At 35.7% G+C, this 20,099-nt stretch overlaps 1 protein-coding gene across 4 annotated transcripts in view; it reads right to left on the reverse strand.

Moving 5' to 3' along the window:
- Positions 1–20,099, reverse strand: part of LOC577253 (leucine-rich repeat flightless-interacting protein 2) — a 43,493-nt gene that overhangs the window by 13,607 nt on the left and 9,787 nt on the right. The window contains exons 2-6 of one of the 4 annotated variants that reach the window (XM_030990027.1): positions 17,141–17,227; positions 16,305–16,358; positions 9,971–10,066; positions 5,527–5,637; positions 2,142–2,219 (exon numbers count right to left, since the gene is read on the reverse strand). In XM_030990027.1, the coding sequence (XP_030845887.1) occupies positions 2,142–2,219; positions 5,527–5,637; positions 9,971–10,066; positions 16,305–16,358; positions 17,141–17,227 (426 nt within the window). Of the gene's footprint in view, positions 1–2,141; positions 2,220–2,532; positions 2,611–5,526; positions 5,638–9,970; positions 10,067–16,304; positions 16,359–17,140; positions 17,228–20,099 lie in introns of all 4 variants that reach the window. The other 3 variants (XM_030990026.1, XM_030990029.1, XM_030990028.1) reach the window with 3 other exon arrangements.

Consider the following 20,099-nt stretch of genomic DNA (forward strand, 5'->3'; position numbering starts at 1 on the left):
ATACTAATGTATCTAAATGGTGAAGGCAACTAGCATGCTGATTAATCTGTGATTAAACATACAATTAAATCTACTTGATCTTGTGTGCCAGCAAAAGGTCGTTACATGGATAATTCCTCTTCACATCATTCTACTAGGAATATTCCTGCGACTGCCCTTTTAGCAAGCACACTACAACAAATACTTTAAACACCATTAATGTGGTCATGCAATCGGTTCACACACTAAATCTAAATGGTATACAAGTAGGGTGCAGATTACATGTACTTGTACCTATGGGCTATGGCATAACATTCATATACCCAGGTGATTAAAATACATGTATTATGCTGTGAATCATCTTTTGAAAGCTAGAAGGGCATTTAAACTCTGTGATTAAGGATATAATTAAGCCCTTCTGGCTTCAAACAGACAAACAATAAAAGTAATAATGATAATAAAATACATTCATTAAAAAAAATCCTGTATATAAAAAAAAATAGAAATTGGGCATTTAAAGCAGTACATGTATATATTCAGCTACAAAATATGACCTCAAAATACATTTTGGGATCTTTATTTTATAAGCAGAATACATGAATGACCAATTATCATATCAATGCTATGGTGCATAATAGCTTTATGTCAATCTTTTTGTTAAGCTTCAAAGCAATGATCCAAATGTATTGAGAATATAATTCAGTTCCCATGTTCAAATATTATTACCACTTAAACTTCCATTGGATGGTTTCATATCCGCATTGTATTAAACAATGACTGATGCTATCAATACCAGCAAAAATATGCATTTTTATGCCGAGGCTGAAAGAAAGCCGTAGACAGATCAATTTCCATCTCTCCTTTACCTATATATTACTTCCTCAGCTATCATGCATGTAAACATGAACACTTTTATGCTTTATCCTTCCTCATACGAAAGGTATTTCTTCTCTTTATAGCTGTTTGCACTGTACCGAAATAACAATAGAATTACCCATATGGAAAGAATGTCTTGATAATATTACTTCACAACTTTTGTACATGAAATAGTTTTGACAAATGTTTGTTTATATAAGTCAATGTCTAACTACATGTATATGTAATCTGAAATACATTACCATGTACTGTAAATTTACATGTAGTATTAGTATAAAAGCCTAGTTCCATAAACTTGATAACTTTAACTGCAATATCAAGATCTGCAACTCTACATTTATAAAGTGGAACCAGGCTCATTGCTGAAAGGTAAAAATGCAGTGAGGTTAAATCTAAATCTACTTGTGATGGGTTAGTTGCCATAATGCACAAACTAGTTTACGTGCGCTAAACTACGCCGGAATATGAACACTACTGGTAGTATTACAATCAATCTGGCATATCAATGAAACTGAATCTACTTGGACATTGGAGAAAATATGTCTCTAACGGTGTAACTATCACAAATGTAAAACCCAGTTGCTAAATTAGTTGTCTCTCTAAATGGCGAAGTTTAATAATAAGGCAAACACACAAAAGGAAACAAGGAAATTCATGTGCTCCGGTATGATACCTGTATGTACACATACAAGCGTATTGAAGTGCCTAAGAATTGAAAAGGGTTCTTATTTCATTCTCATTTTTTATAAAGAATACAATCCTGCATTGCTTGTTTCCTTTTTAATGTAAAATTATTTTCATAAACAATGTTATGAAGCATTCTCTATATTAAAGGTTAATAAAGAATATTTTTTGAACTTGCAGGTTTCTGAGGTTTGTAATTTCTATGGCAAATTAAGTGCTTTCTGTACAATCCACCACCAAAACAAAAATAAAGTTCTTAAGCTGTTCATTTCACTACTGGAATCAAAAGGGTTAATTGGGATTATCCAGTGTTTTAAAACATTTTCCAAAATTCCCCATTTTTTTACCTGAAGCTCTAGAAATCTAAAGTCCCCTATAGGCAGTTTTATATTTACACAGTATGGAGAAGTAGATTGGCTAAAAAAGAAAACAAAGTTCTCCAAGACAGGGTTAGAAGAGATTAACTCCCATGATGCACCTGTATAACAGTTCAAAGGTCAAGCAGAAATAAAAGTTCCCAGACCTACGATGTCCAAGAAAAAATAAACAGAAGCATTTAACAGAGCATAGCATGTTTACCCTTAATTGCCATGGTAACAAACCTTCAGTAACTCTTGTTCTTCCAAGTCCAATCCTCCCGTTTGGGATTCAGACTGGACCTCATCCCCGTTTGCTGACCCCTGGGTGTCAAAGGTCAAAGGGTCACACAGGGTCAAAACACATACAACATTGTTTTAAAAAATGAGGGGTAGAGGGGATATAATGTAAGTTAGGAAATGAGTTATAATTACAGACATGATTGTTGGTTGACCCCTAGGTGTCAAAGGTCAAGGGGTAAATGTCATCTTGGAAATGTGATGGGACTTGCTGTTCAGGGGTCAAAGGTTAAATGCAAATGATTTTGCTGTTTGCTGTTTCCATGATTGCTGCTGTTGTTAGAAATAGAGTGAAACTGTGTGAGCCAATATCATTAAAGAAGCAGCATTAACCAACCTTCAGTGGCTCCAATTCTCGGGGGTCTATGCCACCCCTTTGGGGTGCTACGTGAACCTCTTCAGAGATTGCTGACCCCTGTTTAATGTGTGTCAAAGGTCGTGAAGTAAAGGGTAAACAATGACAACGTAAATATTATCAACGAGGAGTTAAGAGTAATTAAGAAATTCAACAAGTACAATGGTGTTGACACTGCATGCTTTGTCTGTAAAACAAATTAAGTTACAACAATAACATTCTACATGTTTATGGTTTATAAATATACCTGAACAAAATATGACATATGTACATTTAGGTCTACATATTGCTATAAAATAATTGATGCACATATACAAAGATTAAACTTTTCAGATATATCTCTTTACAAATATAAAGTCACCATAAGACATTTTATCAGATTTACACCCCCAAAACACAGGATCCTTCAATGTCTTCAATCTGTGTTACAAATTATTTTAAAAACTTTTAGGAGAGACTCCCCCTACCCCCCTTTCCCCCCTCCTCTAGTCTCATCTTGCATTCATTAAACCCCATTCACACCACCAAACCTACTCAAAAACGCCAAATAACCGATCAAATCTCAGCCATTAGGGTAGAATAATATTTTGTCTCTCTCTCTCTCTCTCTCTCTGTAACTGGGGTATTGTGTTAGGGCATTAAATTTGAGGCAGCTATTATAAGTCTCAATGACCAATCAAAAGTAAAGAATATCCTGGATAGAGATAGAACCTAATCGTGGCAACCATTAGGCAGGTTCACACGAGAGTTGGTAAACATTTAGTTAAGGTCTGCGTGGACACACTCATTAAAGAAACGTTAAGTTTCCTCAAAGTTTTATGAGCAATCTTATGGTTAATGCGATAACTATGAGCAGTAGGAGTCATCACTTAGGGTACGTTTATGCTCAATTTTGAAGGCAGAATGAGCGATTTGAAACGCTCATCGTAAACGCTTATCGTAATTGCAGTTCACGATGTACGGTTTATGCTCACTTCTCTGGCTCCTCCAGGCATGATTCTGGCTCAGAGCCAGAATCATGCCTGGAGGAGCCAGAGAAGTGCAGTGCAGAGCCTGCAGCAACATGCTACATTGACCCCATTTAAACGCATTTACAAATGATTGTGCGTTTATGCTTCCCCAGAATCTCCGATCCATAACGCACCTTTTCGTTAGTTTACTATTACAATCGCTGTGATTCTGTGATTCTACAATAATGAGAAAGGACGCAACCGTGTTTCGAACTAAACGCGTAACAAATGCCTCATTCTGGCCAGAAAAAGTTGAGCATAAGCGTACCCCCAGTTACGTGCTGAGTGGAATTCAAGATTTCCCCAGTTTGTAGTGACAATGACTGTTTGCCCGGCTTGTAATTTAAACTTTGAGTGCACATCGTTTTGGACCTGTGTGAACCCCCATTTTACACGTTTGTCGGTTGACATTTAAAACTTTGACGTTTTGGAAGCTTAAAGTTTAAATCTATGACAGTCCTATGTAAACATAGCTATTTTGTATTCACTGCTTAAAGTCCATTACCAAACCCTTGTGACATACCATAGAAACTAACAGATAGCCAACTTGAGATTAGTCTACTTTCTAGACCCTGCATGCTCCCATTTTGTATTTAATAGTCTCATTCACAGGCTACCAAGCAGGGGGTTTCCCTGACTCCAAAAAGAAGGTGCTTTCAGTGTTCAGACTGGTGCTGGTCAGCTACCAAATCTCCTTTTCTCAGGGGATTAGTTTACCTACCCCAGACTCTAAGCACCACCGTTCCAATGAGAGCAGGGACAAATCCCCTGGCCTGAGACAAAGGCTAATCCGAGGATGACGAGCAAATGTCATAAAATGTCAAAAATGTGTTGACATGTGGCTAGGTGAAGTACAAAGATGTACCTTTGCCACTGCCCCCACCTCCCTCTTGTCATAGTGCTAAATTTATTCTGTTTATAAATAGGTTTATACTCCCAATGACTTCAAGTCATGTAAAGATATCAAATTATGATTTCTAGAGCTCATTATGTGCTCCAAGATGTGTCTCTTTGCCTACAAACAATGTATACTTTGCAAAAACATCTCAAGCCATCAATATATTCCCCACTTTTATCACATTTGTCTGCACGTACATCTCAAGTATGAAATTATCATTTTAATTATTTCTCACTGGATATTATACAGTCACAACTAAAAACTAGCGATTAAAGACTACTACATAATCATCAAACTGCTTCCATGTAGAAATCAGTTGCATGTTACATATTATAGGGACCACATATAGAGTATCTATTGATCTACGAGGACAGCATCTGTATTTACAATTAACAATTTCAAAAACACAAACACAAAGAGAAAGTATTGGTGTGGGCTTTGAAACAGAAAGGACTACAATTACATTTTTACATCAATTGGCATTTGTGTGGACAAATAATACATTTAATTGCAATGATACTAACAGTGCTTCACATGACATTAAACCTTTAAAAAGGGGCAAAGGGGCAACAGTGATGACATCACAAAGGGGTACAACGATAACTATGACTGGTGTCCACATGCTTTGGAGTAAAGCACACGTTATTAAAGAGACGTAACTCATTTCTACAGAAGAAGAAGAGCATTGCTCAGGGGAGTGAAGTTAGGAAGGGATTATGGGAGTGGTAATATAAATTTAAGGACACAGACATGGAATTTCAAGGGGGCATGGGTCCAAACTGTAAAACTGTATAGGCCCTCTACAGTCTTCTACTCCGTATTCCTAGCCAGACCAGCTCCCACTATACATCAACGATGATGTCATCTTTAGGATCTGGTAATGTTTTCCTTTTTCCGTTTTCCATCTCGCACTATTCTTTCAGTAATCATTCCTATTGTATTCTTATACCACTATTGTATTTGTATAGAGCCAGAACTTGGGCGTTGACTCTACACTATCATATTCTATTCTTATACTATTTTTACGTTATTCTTATCATGCTACAAGATCATTTCTAGTTTACCCACCTTTAAAAGATCATGCTCGATGGATTCGTTACTGCCTCTCCGAGATGACGGTCTGCTACCAGAGCCACCTGTTCCTGCTGCTACTACCATCTCAGCTTGTTTCGTTAACATCTAAATATTTAGGCATTAGAATAAGAAGGATAATCCAAAGATAGAAAAGAGAAAAATAGTCAGTATAATTCAAAACATATTTGAGTAATAAGAGTAATGAAGGAAATATCACAATCATGATCTCATTACAGCAACTATAAAATGGAAAACAAAACTAATCACGCCTTTGAAAGGTTATTCATATTCATCTAACATTCATGTTTATCTCACAGTGACTATCCAAACGTCTAACCTTTACCATTTCAATGAACTGTCACCCATTTTCTTTAAACTCTTTTACAGCTAACACAATTTGTACCACATCGAATGAGATGAGAAAGATAAGGAGGGATCTTCTACTTCTAAAATGAAAGTGGTATTAAACACATCCTCCATGGGTACTACTCAAATGGGACTTGATAAATGCATGGTCTGTTGAGAGCCAGAAGGGAATTAACTCATCTACATGTAATAACACAGAGTTAACACCCTTCTGGCTCTCAGCACACGATACATGGACAAAACAGATCAGTGATGTGACTAGAATTAGAGGATGTTTTATCAATTTAATATGATGAATCACAAATTAGTCTTCTGGGAGAGAATTAGACGGTAAGTTCTAACGTGGCTCAGTCTTGTTTAATAGTCTTCAAGTGGTTTAGTGGAAACATTGAAACCAGGTAATTAAAAAAAGGCTCACATTTCATGTAATACTGTCTGTTACGAGCCAAAACAATGTTTACTCATATACATAAGTACTTTTACACAAAGAAACGCCCTTCTCGTATAACAAACAATATGTAAACTGCAAGAAATATTGAAACCCTTCATTTTCAAAGGCCCGGCATACATTTAAATGATGGGTAAAGAACTATGAAGAAAAATATAAACTACATGTATATTAAATTTCTGTGAAGTTCTAATCATTTTTTTTTGTTATGCACTAACTATGGCATATCATCTGTCGATAGCCATAAGGGGTAACTCATATCATCTTTTATAAAGCCTTTATGTCATCTCACTTTGAGCAAACAACATGTATGGGGAGTGTTTTTTCTTCATAGAAATCCTATATTACACTTTTTTAAAATAATTACTGAATGCCTGTTACCACAACATAGATGTCAATATTTCTGAATCATCAGGGCCCTGCTTCATGAAGCTTGTTATCGATAACAAGATACAATCAATGTATAAGCTAGGATGAAATCCTTACATTTGATGGCTACAAGCAGATTTGTCATGGATCTGTGACACTTGTTATTAACAAGTTATTATAAAACAGGGCCCTGATAAATGTACATGAACATGTACCCCCCCCCCCTCTCCCCCCCCCCCCAAAAAAAATGGACACATACATGTACACTGTATAATATAAGCACAGCTTTGGCATGCGGTATGTACATACACTTGCAAAACATGCACCAAGAAAAAATTAAAATACATTTTAATACAAGCTTTAAAATATAGCACCCATCATATAAATTAAACATGAAACTAGATCTCTCCTTGTTTATAAATGTTCATAAACGTCCACATGTACATGTACATTGCACAATGTGTCCCAAAAATAAGTATTACAAGAAAACACAAATGCTTGAAGCCTCAAACTCTGCACGAGTACAAATTGTGCAAAATGTTTCCATGCAGTATAATTCAAAATTACATGCACCAACAAACAATAATCACACAATTTAGCATATAAATTAAACATTATGTTTACACTTTCATCAACCTAAAGCCAACTCATGCTCCTGTCATAATGTCTTCCTGTCATAATTTCTCCCATTTATATCCAGGTCCCTTATTTCCTTTTTTCCCATATGACCATTTAGTGGAAGATACATACATGTAATAAAGGGCTCTGCACTATTACTTTTTTGAAGGGGTCCGGGCTGAACTCATTACAGTTTCTACGCATTAGCCCTATGTAAAAAAAAAAACTTCCAAATTCTACTGGTCCAGACTAGAGTTAGATTTAGGGCGCCCATGTGTCCTAGGCAACTGTTAGTGTCGAGCCCTGCATATTGCATAATGTACATGTAGCAAAAACAACATACATGTAATGTAGCAGCTTTCACCAAGGAGTATTTTCACCACTTTCAGTGTATCAGAATTCATGTTTGTCAACCCATAGTTTATAAAATCTTTACTTTGATTTTGTTTGAGAAAAAATGATTTTGCTTTCCATGGTTTATTTCTATAAGTTTCCTGATTGCTTTATATGATTCAAAGTGGAAGCCATAGAAATTGTCGATTTCTACTTTATACTGTAGATTATGCAGAGTTTCATGATTTTGCTTTCCATTGTTTCTTTCTAAAAGTCCCCAAATTACTTATGTTTAAATGTGGAGGTCCTTACAAGTGCATACCTCAATGGGTTTGATTTATGAGTCATTGCAGTTCTTCACTGTGGAACAGTTTATCACATTAGTGTGTGAATTTAAACAATGATGCAGTAAATGATATGAAATAAGGAAAGAATTTTAACCATTATTAAAGCATCTTTTGACAATTTAGAACTTATGGACTTGCTTTGCTTTGCTCATAGTCACAAAATATTGTACAAAATATGACTATAATATGATGGATGATATTCTATGGTCAACAAAGTGATATCCAAACACATGATGATGCATGCTAATACAGTTAATATTTTGCTAATTATTCCGCACAGCAAACAACGTAAAGATTATTGGACCTGTAAAACCCAATGGTAGAATTTTTTTATATTTTTTTTTATTCCCACAGCAAAAACAGTAAAAGCATATTTCAAAACCCAAAACCCAAAACAAGCAAAACTAATACTGAAAACTTCCAGACGTATTAAGTCAAAGAGTATTCCCCTGCCTATTACCGGTATTATCCGACTATAGCAAAAGATTTGATTTGTTACATCTCAGCAGCATTTCAAGACATTTCTTGTCATTGTGCTATAGTAATATTCCTCAGGATTTGTTTTTTCATTCTACGATAGTAATATTCCTCAAATACAAATACAGCCCAGACATTGTTCTAAAAAGCAATTTAGAAATCAATGCATTCGTTTGCAGAAGCAGTTGTATTTGACATTTTAAATGTTTCTTCACAGTTACATGTAGTGTACTAGTATTTGTGATCAGGGAAAAAATTAATATTTCTTTTTCGGGAGCTACTTTTAAAGCTTGCCTGCATGAAAATATTATTCTAAAATTTGTTTTGCATTGAACTCTATGCAAATTTACAGGGCTCTTTTCTGATTTTCGGGGGCTCTTTTGGGCATTTTGGGGGCTATTTCGCCCCGAGCCCCCGTGTATTTTTTTCACTGTTTGTGATGAGAGATCGTCATCAATTGCAAGGAGAAACACTCAGTCTCTCCACTAGCACACATGTAATCTTCACAACACTATTAGCAGATTTATAAAAGCAAGCTTAGTAAGAAAAGCAATGCTTGTCTTTCTTCATTATAAAGGATAAAGTGGAGGGAAATTAATTAAGAAACAGACACTGAAAATGTATGTGACCTCAGGTCATAATTAATGCTTGCGTAGCAAAAATAATCTCCTTTTTTGACATTTTCTCTCACATGCAAGAAAAAGTGTTGCTTTCTTTTTCTTCTTTTTTAAATGTTAAAAACAAATAATTAAAACAAATTATTTTAAATTTTATTCTTTTCTTTGTCTTTCCTTTTTTTTTTTTTTTTGGGGGGGGGGGGGGTGCCACTGGATCATAATAATAAATAATAGTCACATTATAGCGCTAGATATTACATTTCTAAGGGCTTTACATTGCAATTATTATGGATTATATAGAATGAAAGGTATATTTGTAAATACGCATTGCAGTATGTTTACTTCTTGTTTATACAAATTGCAAATATGTTTTGTCCATGACCCAAAATAGTTTCTATGTTTCCTGGTAGGTCTACACACTTTAAAGACAAGTATTCCCTTTTTGTTTTTCTTCTCCTCTTGGGGGGGGGGTCTATTCCTTATATTTCTTCTTTGTATATACATGTAATAGAAAAATTATGACATTGTTGGAGAGTTTTAGATTTTGTGTATTGTAATGTGAACAAACAAGTTATGAGCATTACACCAAATGGCATGGGTGGGAATGGGAAGTTTAATGGGAAGTTTAACTATGGACATACTAAGTTAAATCAATGACAATGGGGTATTAGTTCTGACATCAAGATTCACAATGACAAACTATTTCCAAGAATGATTGGAAGTCAAGACCTACTATGTAGTATGTTCTATTCTAATTTGGATATATACCTATACACTGTACACTTGTAAATCAAGGGGATGTGATGTGTGGACTGTGACGATCATACGTGAATAGAAACATAAAGAAAGTAGATCTTATTTACACTCATCCTCATATTACTTGAAGTACCCATCGGCACCTGAAGGGAGGTTCGGCGATGGTGCCATTTCTGTCTAGAACTCAGTGGCTCTTTGAGCTGCTGCAAATTGGCAACACACACATTTACAACCACAATGCAACATTACAAACAAACCAAAAACATTCATTGGAGCCAGGCATACAGGATAGGGGAAAAGAAAGGAGGAAAAAAATGATACACATTAAACGATGCAATGCAAAGAGCAGCAAAAATAATGCATTTGAAAAAGAGAAAACATTAATTAGCACGTTAGCATGTCTGATAATCCTGGGAAAAGCATGTACCGTATTAAAGCATTCAATGTATCATATATTATTTAAATTCAACGACACTAATAATTTGTTTAAAGCCAGATGGGCATTAAAGGTACTAGGTCCCTTTTGCAGCCAACCTCAAATTCTGTAGAGCTTTGCAGAAATTATGAATATGTCATGTATGTCCTATCTGTGAAATTTAAACGTTAGCAGTGTCCTCATATTCAAATTATGCAAGGAAACCCGTTTACTTGCTAGACTTCACTGTCAGACACTATTGAGTGACTGACTGGCTTTTTTTCTTCTTTGGTAATAACACACATGAAAAGAGTTGTAAAGGGTACATGAGCATTTGTCTACATCAATAACCCACTTATTGTGATGGCCAAGATTAAACTGATTGAATCTTTGCGCAGCATAAAACGGATGACCATTCGGTACAATTGTCTGAAAATCAAGACTATTACTTTTGGGCTCTATAGCCCTAAAGTCGATTTGACAACTAATAGTCGTTATTTTCCCACTTGAAGACATTTTCAAGCTTCACCTTTTTTAGGGAAGTTCTAAATTAGTATTATCTTTCAAATGCAGTTGGAATTTCACTTTTTCATTTTTTTGGCCTGCAAATGGGACATAGTACCTTTAAAGGTATACTGAATCAATGCCCTTCTGGCTCTCAGTCTAAGCAGACATCATACATTGTAGTATTGAATAATTTCATTCAAAGAATACCTCTCAAGACTAAATGCTTTATAAATCAGCTTCAATAACATTTTTTATCTCCCTTTGTGAATGGTCCCCTTTAGTATGTAACATGAACTTCCCTTGTAGTTTAAAAATAAAACAAAAACAATCTAAAGCTCTAACATTCTTCTTCTTCTTATTCGCTATAAGTACAGGTCAAAAATGAACTTCCCTTGTAGTTTCAAAATAAAACAAAAACAATCTAAGGCTCTAACATTCTTCTTCTTCTTACTCGCTATAAGTACAGGTCAAAATTATTATTTCTTTGGAACCAATATGATTTGCACCGGTACTGCAAAAACAAAAGTGTACATGTACATGTACTGTATCAGGTGTAGCCTTTTGACAAGGCCTCGTGACTCTAAGCGGCTGAGATGAGTCTAGATACCCGGAGTGAACGCGCGACCGAGTGACGGAACGTCACGAGGCCTTTTGAGAAGTGGGTTTCACTGCTCCGCATGAATTATTCATAGATACATATTAGCATGCCAATACGCCTACTTTGGATTTATTGACCAATCAGAACGGCGATCTCCCAGTTGGCTTCGTTCGTGATTCGTTCCATGTAGAGGTCAGTGGTCTTAGCACGTACGTAATAGTTCATAGCATGTAGGTCCATGTTCGCACTACGTAGAGTTTACTGTGTGTGTGTGTGTGTGTGTGTGTGTGATGGATACTATATGCTGACGTCGTGCGAGGATACGTTCGCTGATTGGACGCTCTATTTTCTGGAGCGAATTCCAGTCGGAAACAATGGTTAACATAAGAAATCCAAATCAGATTGATAAAGGCCACTAGGATGGGCTCCTCGCTCTCGCGTTCACTTGGGTTTTCGCGATTAGTCTCGTTTTAGTCGCTCGGCGTCTATCAGACAAGTGGCCTTGTTTAAAGGCTATATCAGGTGTAAAGCAGGGCTCCCACTTAGCCGAGTTGGAGCCTCGAGTTGTGGCGAGCTGGCGCGATCTTATGGCAAGCAGTTTTATCATTAAAACATATTTCTTGATATCAAGAATTCAATTCTTGATATCACAAAATCGAATTCCTGATATCACGAAATCAAATTCTTGATATCAAGAATTAACATTGCTTTAATAAAGCCTTTAAAACATAAAATTATTTCTTGATAACAAGAATTGATTTATTGATATCAATTAATAATAAAACGGCTTGCCATAAGATCCCGCAATCTCGCCACAACTCGAGGTTCCAACTCGGCTAAGTGGGAGCCCTGCTTAACTAAAGAATGTAAAGTGTGCATGTGTTCACCCCTAACACATTTCAAGGGTCCCCTTTCATGTAGATATAACATGAACTTCCTGTTTGTATTGGTATGAGAGACAAATGAGAGACAAATTCTATGGCACCAACTATAAATTAATGCTTCTGAAGAAGAAGAAAAAAGGTGAACAGTCGGCTATCTCCTCGGTCAGGTGTTCAGTGTTTGTATTCAACAAATTAATATAGTCTGCAGGAACAGACTCTAATTTGACACTTTAACACAATTCGTTCCTGTTTTCATGAAGTGACGGTAGTGAGGAAAATATGCACGCAAATTTTATGCGATTTTTCCTCACTACCGTCACTTCGTGAAAATAGGGACAAATTCCTTAAAGTCTTGAGCTGAGCCTAGCTCTGCCAGTCTGAGACACGTACAGAGCCTATGGTGTGCAGTAGACCAAGCAATCTGCAGTGCTAGTCTCTATATTCAGACACTCTGTTCAATATACGCACTACGACAACTGACCATGGTGTGTGCCTGCAAAGTAGCGTTAAACCCGATCCCTCAACACATAGTATGTGGATGTCTCACTTGGCATTTCATAAACACATCAAGAGAACGTTACCGTGGGCTATAATTACCCAGTCTAAACAACATGCCAGGACAGGGGTTCCAGTGTGTGGGACCATGGACAATTTATTTTGAGCAGCCCCTGATGTAGTCTAGGCTCCAGGCTGCATTTGACATCTGACACTTCAATTTTCACTTGCAATATTTAATTTTATTACCCGACTGAAAATTTGCTTTGTTCACATTTTGCATAACTTTAAAACAAAGATCAATTTTAAAAAGCATTTTCCCTTTCTGTCTATTTCCATGGATCATCTGAATAAACCTTGGAAGAAGAAACCTCTTGAAACATTTGATAGACAGTGAATGGTGACATGAAGGACCTGTATTGTTTACATTATAATGCCATAATGATGGGTAGAAAATAGAAACTGAAACTAATAACTGTCCTCTACTTTGGATCATCATAAGCCCATTTAGAGTTTTGAAGAGTAGCATACAATGTACAAATTACATGTTAGATAGTAGATACCAAAAGGGCATTACACTGTAGGTACTGTAAAATGAGAACTTTCATACAGTACAGTGTATATGCATGAAACTTTGGCAAATTTTGTGAATGGTTTGAATTTATGTTTTCATGCTGATAAGGAATGAAAGCACCAATGTAAGTCTGTTTCAACACAGAATTTTGAACAATGCATGAAATGTCTTGGTTCAGTATGTAGTTTACAAATCATCACAAATGCTATAATTTTACAGTGACTCTTGCTCTCTTACAGAATAGACTCCCTTTCAGCTTTTAGCAAACTAATACATAGAGGGCTTGATATATTGGAGATAATGTATCATAAAAACGACATTGTTTACCTTTCAAACATACTGCACGTGTTTCAAAATGCACAAAATAATGGTCTTCATGCCATACAAACTTTAAATTGCGACAGGCATGATATACAATGTATGCAGTGTACACTGATGTAATCATATAAATAAATGTACATAAAAATCAAACACTTTAATACAACAAGCATTAAAACATACAATGTACATAGACAACTGTTTAGCAAAATGAAAATAAAACAGTGTCTAAATTAATAGTGCATTACTGTACATTTGTCGCGATGTGCAACAAAAAATAATTTCATATTTCAATCAAAAGCTGGCCACAAATATATTGACGGAAGAACGCATGCAGAAACAAAGTAAATGCAGTGTATTCACCACAAAAGAGCATATAATGAAATTCACGTTTTAAGCATGAAATTGCAGTCCAAAAAATGACAAAACAAATTGGCAACATCACCAATACTGTCACTGATTCCACGAACATACACACAGAAGATTATTTAAACATTCTATGGTTTACCATGTTCCGATGACGGTACTACGATTGTATACAGTATGGATGGCATTTCAAATAGTGGGGTTGAGAGAGTACATGTATATAGAGGGTTAGTTGAGAAGACTACTACATGTAGTACAAGTAGGGGAATTCGGCTGACCAAGGGCAGCAAGATATTTTTACCTTCCGAGACTTTTCTGGTCGACCCTTGGATGTAGGAGAGAAGCAGGAAAGCGTCATTTTGTATCAAAAATTCAGAATTAAAATGACAAAATGTAGCATTTTTCAGGGCTCCATACTAACATTTGTTCTGGAGTCTAAAGTGATATTTTCTCCTTTTGGGGGGAGGGGGAGGGGGAGGGGTGTCCTCTACGTGCACCAGGTTCAGGCCCCTGTTAACATTGGGAAATTTGAATGATGGAGTGACATTTTTTAGGTTTTTCACATATTGCACATATTTGTACAATATAAATGTACATGTTTGTATGGCCAGTTTAGTGTCGAGCCTTGAAATTGGCTCAAACTGCAATTTGTCAACAGCACAGAGACTTCAAATATTAATCCCCCTTTAAGGAAACAGAGCTTTAATATTAATGATCTACTGTACATGTGCATCCTACATTGTATGATCTGGAATATATATTTTCTCTTGAACCCTGTAAAGAAATTACGATCAAACTGAAACTATGGTAGGGTCAATCCATGCCTACAACATCATGTTTGTACATGTTCAATAGAGTGGAGCACTATATTCAAGGGGGCTTTACAATGTACATGTACCATTGGAACCATCCGTAGGGGAATAGATATGAAATAATTAAACTCCAGCACTGGTACTGATGGTTCTAAACATCACTGCTTGACAAGTACATAGTGTTATGACAAATTCATCTAAATTGCTACAGACGTACATGTACATGTACATATACAGGATTTTTTTTTTCCCCCTCAACCACGCCCCCCTTGAATAAAAAAAAAGAGAAGAGGATTCGCGGGGAAAAAATGGCATCTAACAACATTCCCCCCTTTCGAGTAAGAAAATTGGGGAAAAAATAGGGAAGATTAGAGAAAATAACAGGGAAATCTGTAAAATCAGGATAAAAGAGGGAAGAAGAAAAAAAATCAGGTAAAAAAAAAAAAATATCAACAAAAATTGGGAAACTGATTTAAATCGGGTTTTTATCAGGCCTGTCATAGTAACTGTACTGAAGATGTACATGTACATGTACACGTACTGTACATTTACAGAGTTAATGCCCACTGGCTCTATCTAAACAGAGGATATATACTCCAATGTACACAATGTGCACTGATATTACAAATCAAGTATTATCCATTGTACATGTAGATCAGTCAATGCCACTTGTACTCAGTTCAAAGGAAAACTGCAGATCATTAGCAAATATTTGCATTCAATGATTCATTGTATCCCTTACCACAATTTCCTACGAGTACCGGTACCATTCACTGTCCATGTACATTATACCGGTAGATTAATTACTGAGATAACACAATACAAACGGTTTATAATATATCTGCGTTTTCATATAAATGCCTTTCTGGCACTCAACATTTACTTTTGTACTTACTTACGTACATGTACATATAAAAGTATGGTTGAAAGTTTATCAATGGATATTTGAAGGTCAATGCACTTTGATACAATTATAAGGCTAATGCACTCTGGAGTTTTCATATTTATGGATGAACTCATAGGCCTCAATTCACAAAGGAGGTTTGTCGACAAACCTTGGTTTTCATACGTCATATGACGCGTTTTACGCGTTTTTTACAAACCTGGTTTGTAAAGAACAAAAGGAGGTTTGAGCTCAAACCTTGCTTTGTGAATTCGGGCCAAAGAAGTCAAAATCCCTCTTTCGGAGGAATAATGTACAAAAATGAACATATTTCAAAATGGATAATTCATCTGTTAAGAGCCAGAAGGGCATTAATTCATAGGCTGTTACACCCTTCTCACTCTAACAAACAAATTATTCTGCTCACGTAATGAATGGCATTAAGAGATGAATGCATTCAATGCCGATGGCAATGCACACACAAAAAGATGCTGAATGCACACAAATCACTTTCAAAATTTGGAAAGTTCACATGCATCTAAAACTGCTCATGTGTAGATTTCAATATATTTATACATTTTGTACTTACAATCTTTTTCTCTTCCTGTTGTATTTTGTATTCTATATCCATTTTTTCATCAGCCTGTTTAAAAAGAGATGGAAAACAGGAATATATCAACATCATTTGCAAATACAGGATAGAAAATTGTTTGAAAAGAGGATGGATGGGGAAAGAAAACAGAGATGGCAGACAATGAGACAAGAGAGGAAAAGAAAAAAGAGGAAAAGAAAAAAAGAGGAAAAGAAAAAAGGGGGAAAAAAATCCATGATGAAAATCAAAGCGATTTATGACAAAATGACAGAGGCACATCAAAATAATATTTTCACCTGAGGTTCGCAAACAATTACCTCTTGTTCTCAATTATGACAAACATCATTAAACACTCTGTCATGCTGTACGGCAGAATACTAATATGAAAATAATGACAAAATATTGGGAGCTGGGATCAGATCAATTTGTATGGTTGATTAATTTTCATCTTTGTGACTCGATTAATTACCAACGATTTCCCACAGTACACAAACTGCATTTTATGATTAAGCACCAGTGACCAATGATATTAGAGGTGTTGAGGTCTAGTGAATACAGTAGGTCATCATAATATGGATCACAAGTAAAGGGGTTCAAGTCCCCGCATCAACACTAATGTCATTTGTCAAGACGTTTATCTCGGTCTGCCGCACTTCACCCAGGGAAGGAACACTGTACATTAAAGGGCTGCCCAACAGGAATCAACTCCTTAAAATTCTAAAGAGCTGTAAAAGCACTCGTGCTAAAGTGGGAGTAATAATACTCCATGCGTGCTAGGCAAGTACAAATGTACCCGCTGACCACATGTGTGATTTATAGGTTATGTGACTTACTTCCTTTTGTACTTTCTCCAACTCCAGCATTCTGATTTTCCTGGCCTCTGCCCTCGCCTGCCTTCTCTGAGCCAACTTGCTCTCCGCCTGAAAGTAAAGATCAAATTTAAGACAAATGAACAAACAGGAAAAATTCAAATTGCATACAAAACTACATGCATAATCTAGTTGATGAAGTTTTACGAATGCCGTTGAATGAATAAGGAAAGTAAAAGAGTAAAAAGAGGTATGAGAGATAGTAAGAGAGAAAGGAAAGATACAGAAAGAGAGTACATGTACATGTACATCATATGTTCCTGTGACAATTGCTTCATGGTTGTTCAATATCCTGCACTACGGTAAGCAATGTCTTTGCTTCGGTCCTGGCCTGAACCCTAATTCCCTAACCTACAATTGTACAATGAGATAAGTAAAATCCAATTGCAACTTCAATCATCAACCTTTGCTGAAATAAAACAATGAGCAATTGTCAAATTTGTCACAAGAACATACATTGTATGTCAAGAGTATAGAGAAAGAGAGCGCAAAAACATACACCTCGAAGGCTCGAACGTCATCTGCTTTTCTCCTCTCCGTTGATGAAATGACACTCAACTGTGAAATTCAAAGGCTTACATGTACATGTATACAAAATTGACTCTTGAAATGCTTACCAATAAATATTGATAATAGAAACTAATTTCGAAGGGAAAGACCATTATTATCCTACACATGTAAGTGTCTTGAAAGCTAGGCGTTCTTACAAATATTGATATGGAAACTACAATGTAGTTAAGAAAGGGAACACTACCATTATCCTAAGTGTATCTAAAGTACCATGGCCTATTTTTATCATGAGAGGTTTTGACAATGGGAAGTCCTTCATAAAATTTATTCACAATCAGTGAATCTCACATGGCCTTTAGATGGCAGTATTCTGTACACATCCAAGTAAATGAAGCCATATACCCCCCCCCCCCCCCACTTCAACACCATTATTCAGGGGTGATAGTGAGCACTACCAAAAAAATAGGTTTTTTGTTTTCCCCTCAACCATGGCCCCCTTGAGTAATAAAAAAGAAGAGGATTCGCGGGGGGAAAATGGCATCTACCAACATTCCCTCTTTCGAATAAGAAAATTGGGGAAAAATTAGGAAAATTGGAGAAAAAAATAGGGCAAAATAGGGAAGAATATAATAATTAAGGGGGAAATTGGGAAAATCAGGTTAAAATCTGGAAGAAAAAAATCTGGATTTTTTTTTTTTTTTTTTTTTTTTTTAAATCGCGAGGAAGAAAAAAAAATCGGGAAAAAATCGGGGAAATAAAAAAAATCGGGAAACCGATTTAAATCGGGTTTTTATAAAGGCCTGATTATTGTACAGGTGTATTTAGGGTGAAATACATTTAACATGATATTTTTATGCATTCTACATGTACCTGTATGAAATTTGAGATGTTCAAACACATACCGTACTAAAATAAGCCTTCCAGTCATGGAAAGGTTGAACAGACTAAACCTAACGTCCAACCTGCCAGATTCCATTGTATACTGTAGCTATACATGTACATGTAAATGTGTACATTTATACCATTCTTGATAGAGGGTTGCATGTGAATTGAAACAGCATGTCTCCTCTCAGAATGTTCAGTTCAGTTCATTTCATTTTATTCAAAACCACACAAAGCGTGATATAATCTGTTACATTAAAAAAGAGACTGGTAATAGTACATCAATCAACATTCAGTCTGAATGTCGTATCATGAAAAATTCATTTTTTAGCATTGTTTGAACCAAAAACTTGATAAAAAATCAGGGTCCCTTTCTAGTCTGAAAGTCTTGCCAGGGCTTGTCACCAGTGCCCACTTGTGACTGGCCAGCTATCATGTTAATTGAACTATTATTTTCTCCAATTTCTTCACAAGTTTGTATGTAACATTTCTTTATAATACATGTTTTGTTTCAATTTTCCTCTAGTGTGAACAGACTATCATAGAATCATCCTAAATGTGTACGCAGTTCAGTACATTGTGTACATGTATATTTATCTCCATAACCCATAGAACTGGAAAGGTTTAATAACAATGACTTGAAATTTTAGTCTATGATTTGAGATTTGAGATTAAGAAATAGGAACATATCTTGAAATTCTTCTTTCATTTTTTCATTTCATTTATTAATTTGTGTTTATTTCTTCATTCATTTATCTATTCATTCTTTATTTCTTCTTCTTTATACTTTTTGGTGTGGGGGGGGGGGGAGGAGGAGGCTGTCATTAATAACATACAAACACTTGCATTGTACAGGGTATGTGATGATGCATACTCATATATCACACATGTTCAGATCAGCCCTGAGAATCAATAAAATCAGATTTGTTCACAGCAATTCATCATCATGAGATTCAGGTCTTTAGCCTTGCCAAAAACAACACCTCCCATACCGAACCAAGCACTATCATGCTGGCTCGGTTATTGCTCATACTGTTATCTTCAATTTACTTCACCCTCATATTGCCTTGTGTTTGTTTACTACACTTGAAATATTTCATAAATTAGGATTGTTCTACTGATTTGACACACTATGGGTATTATAGTTTGATGATATATTCATAATGAAATACATGTACAGTATGTTGTAAATAACTATATAAATATCTTATGAATGAGTCTACTTCAGCTACATAATCTGCATGTATAAAGCACATCTACAATGATATCTTTCACTATCAAAATAAATACTTTCTGGCTCCGTCTACGGATGTGATTGCATACTTTAATATACATGTACTCAATGAAATGTTTGTGATGATGATACATGTATAAATCTGGATGAATGAATATGATTCATTTCCAAATGCATGTACAATGTATACAGTCTACATCTGTACTTTGTGTTGGATTACATTTGAATGACATGTGTACAGTACTACATGATGTTGGATTACAGTTGAATGATACATGTATGTGTACTATATTCTTT

Source organism: Strongylocentrotus purpuratus, unplaced genomic scaffold (assembly GCF_000002235.5).
Source record: "Strongylocentrotus purpuratus isolate Spur 01 unplaced genomic scaffold, Spur_5.0 spur5_scaffold_19, whole genome shotgun sequence".
NCBI lineage: Eukaryota > Metazoa > Echinodermata > Echinoidea > Camarodonta > Strongylocentrotidae > Strongylocentrotus > Strongylocentrotus purpuratus.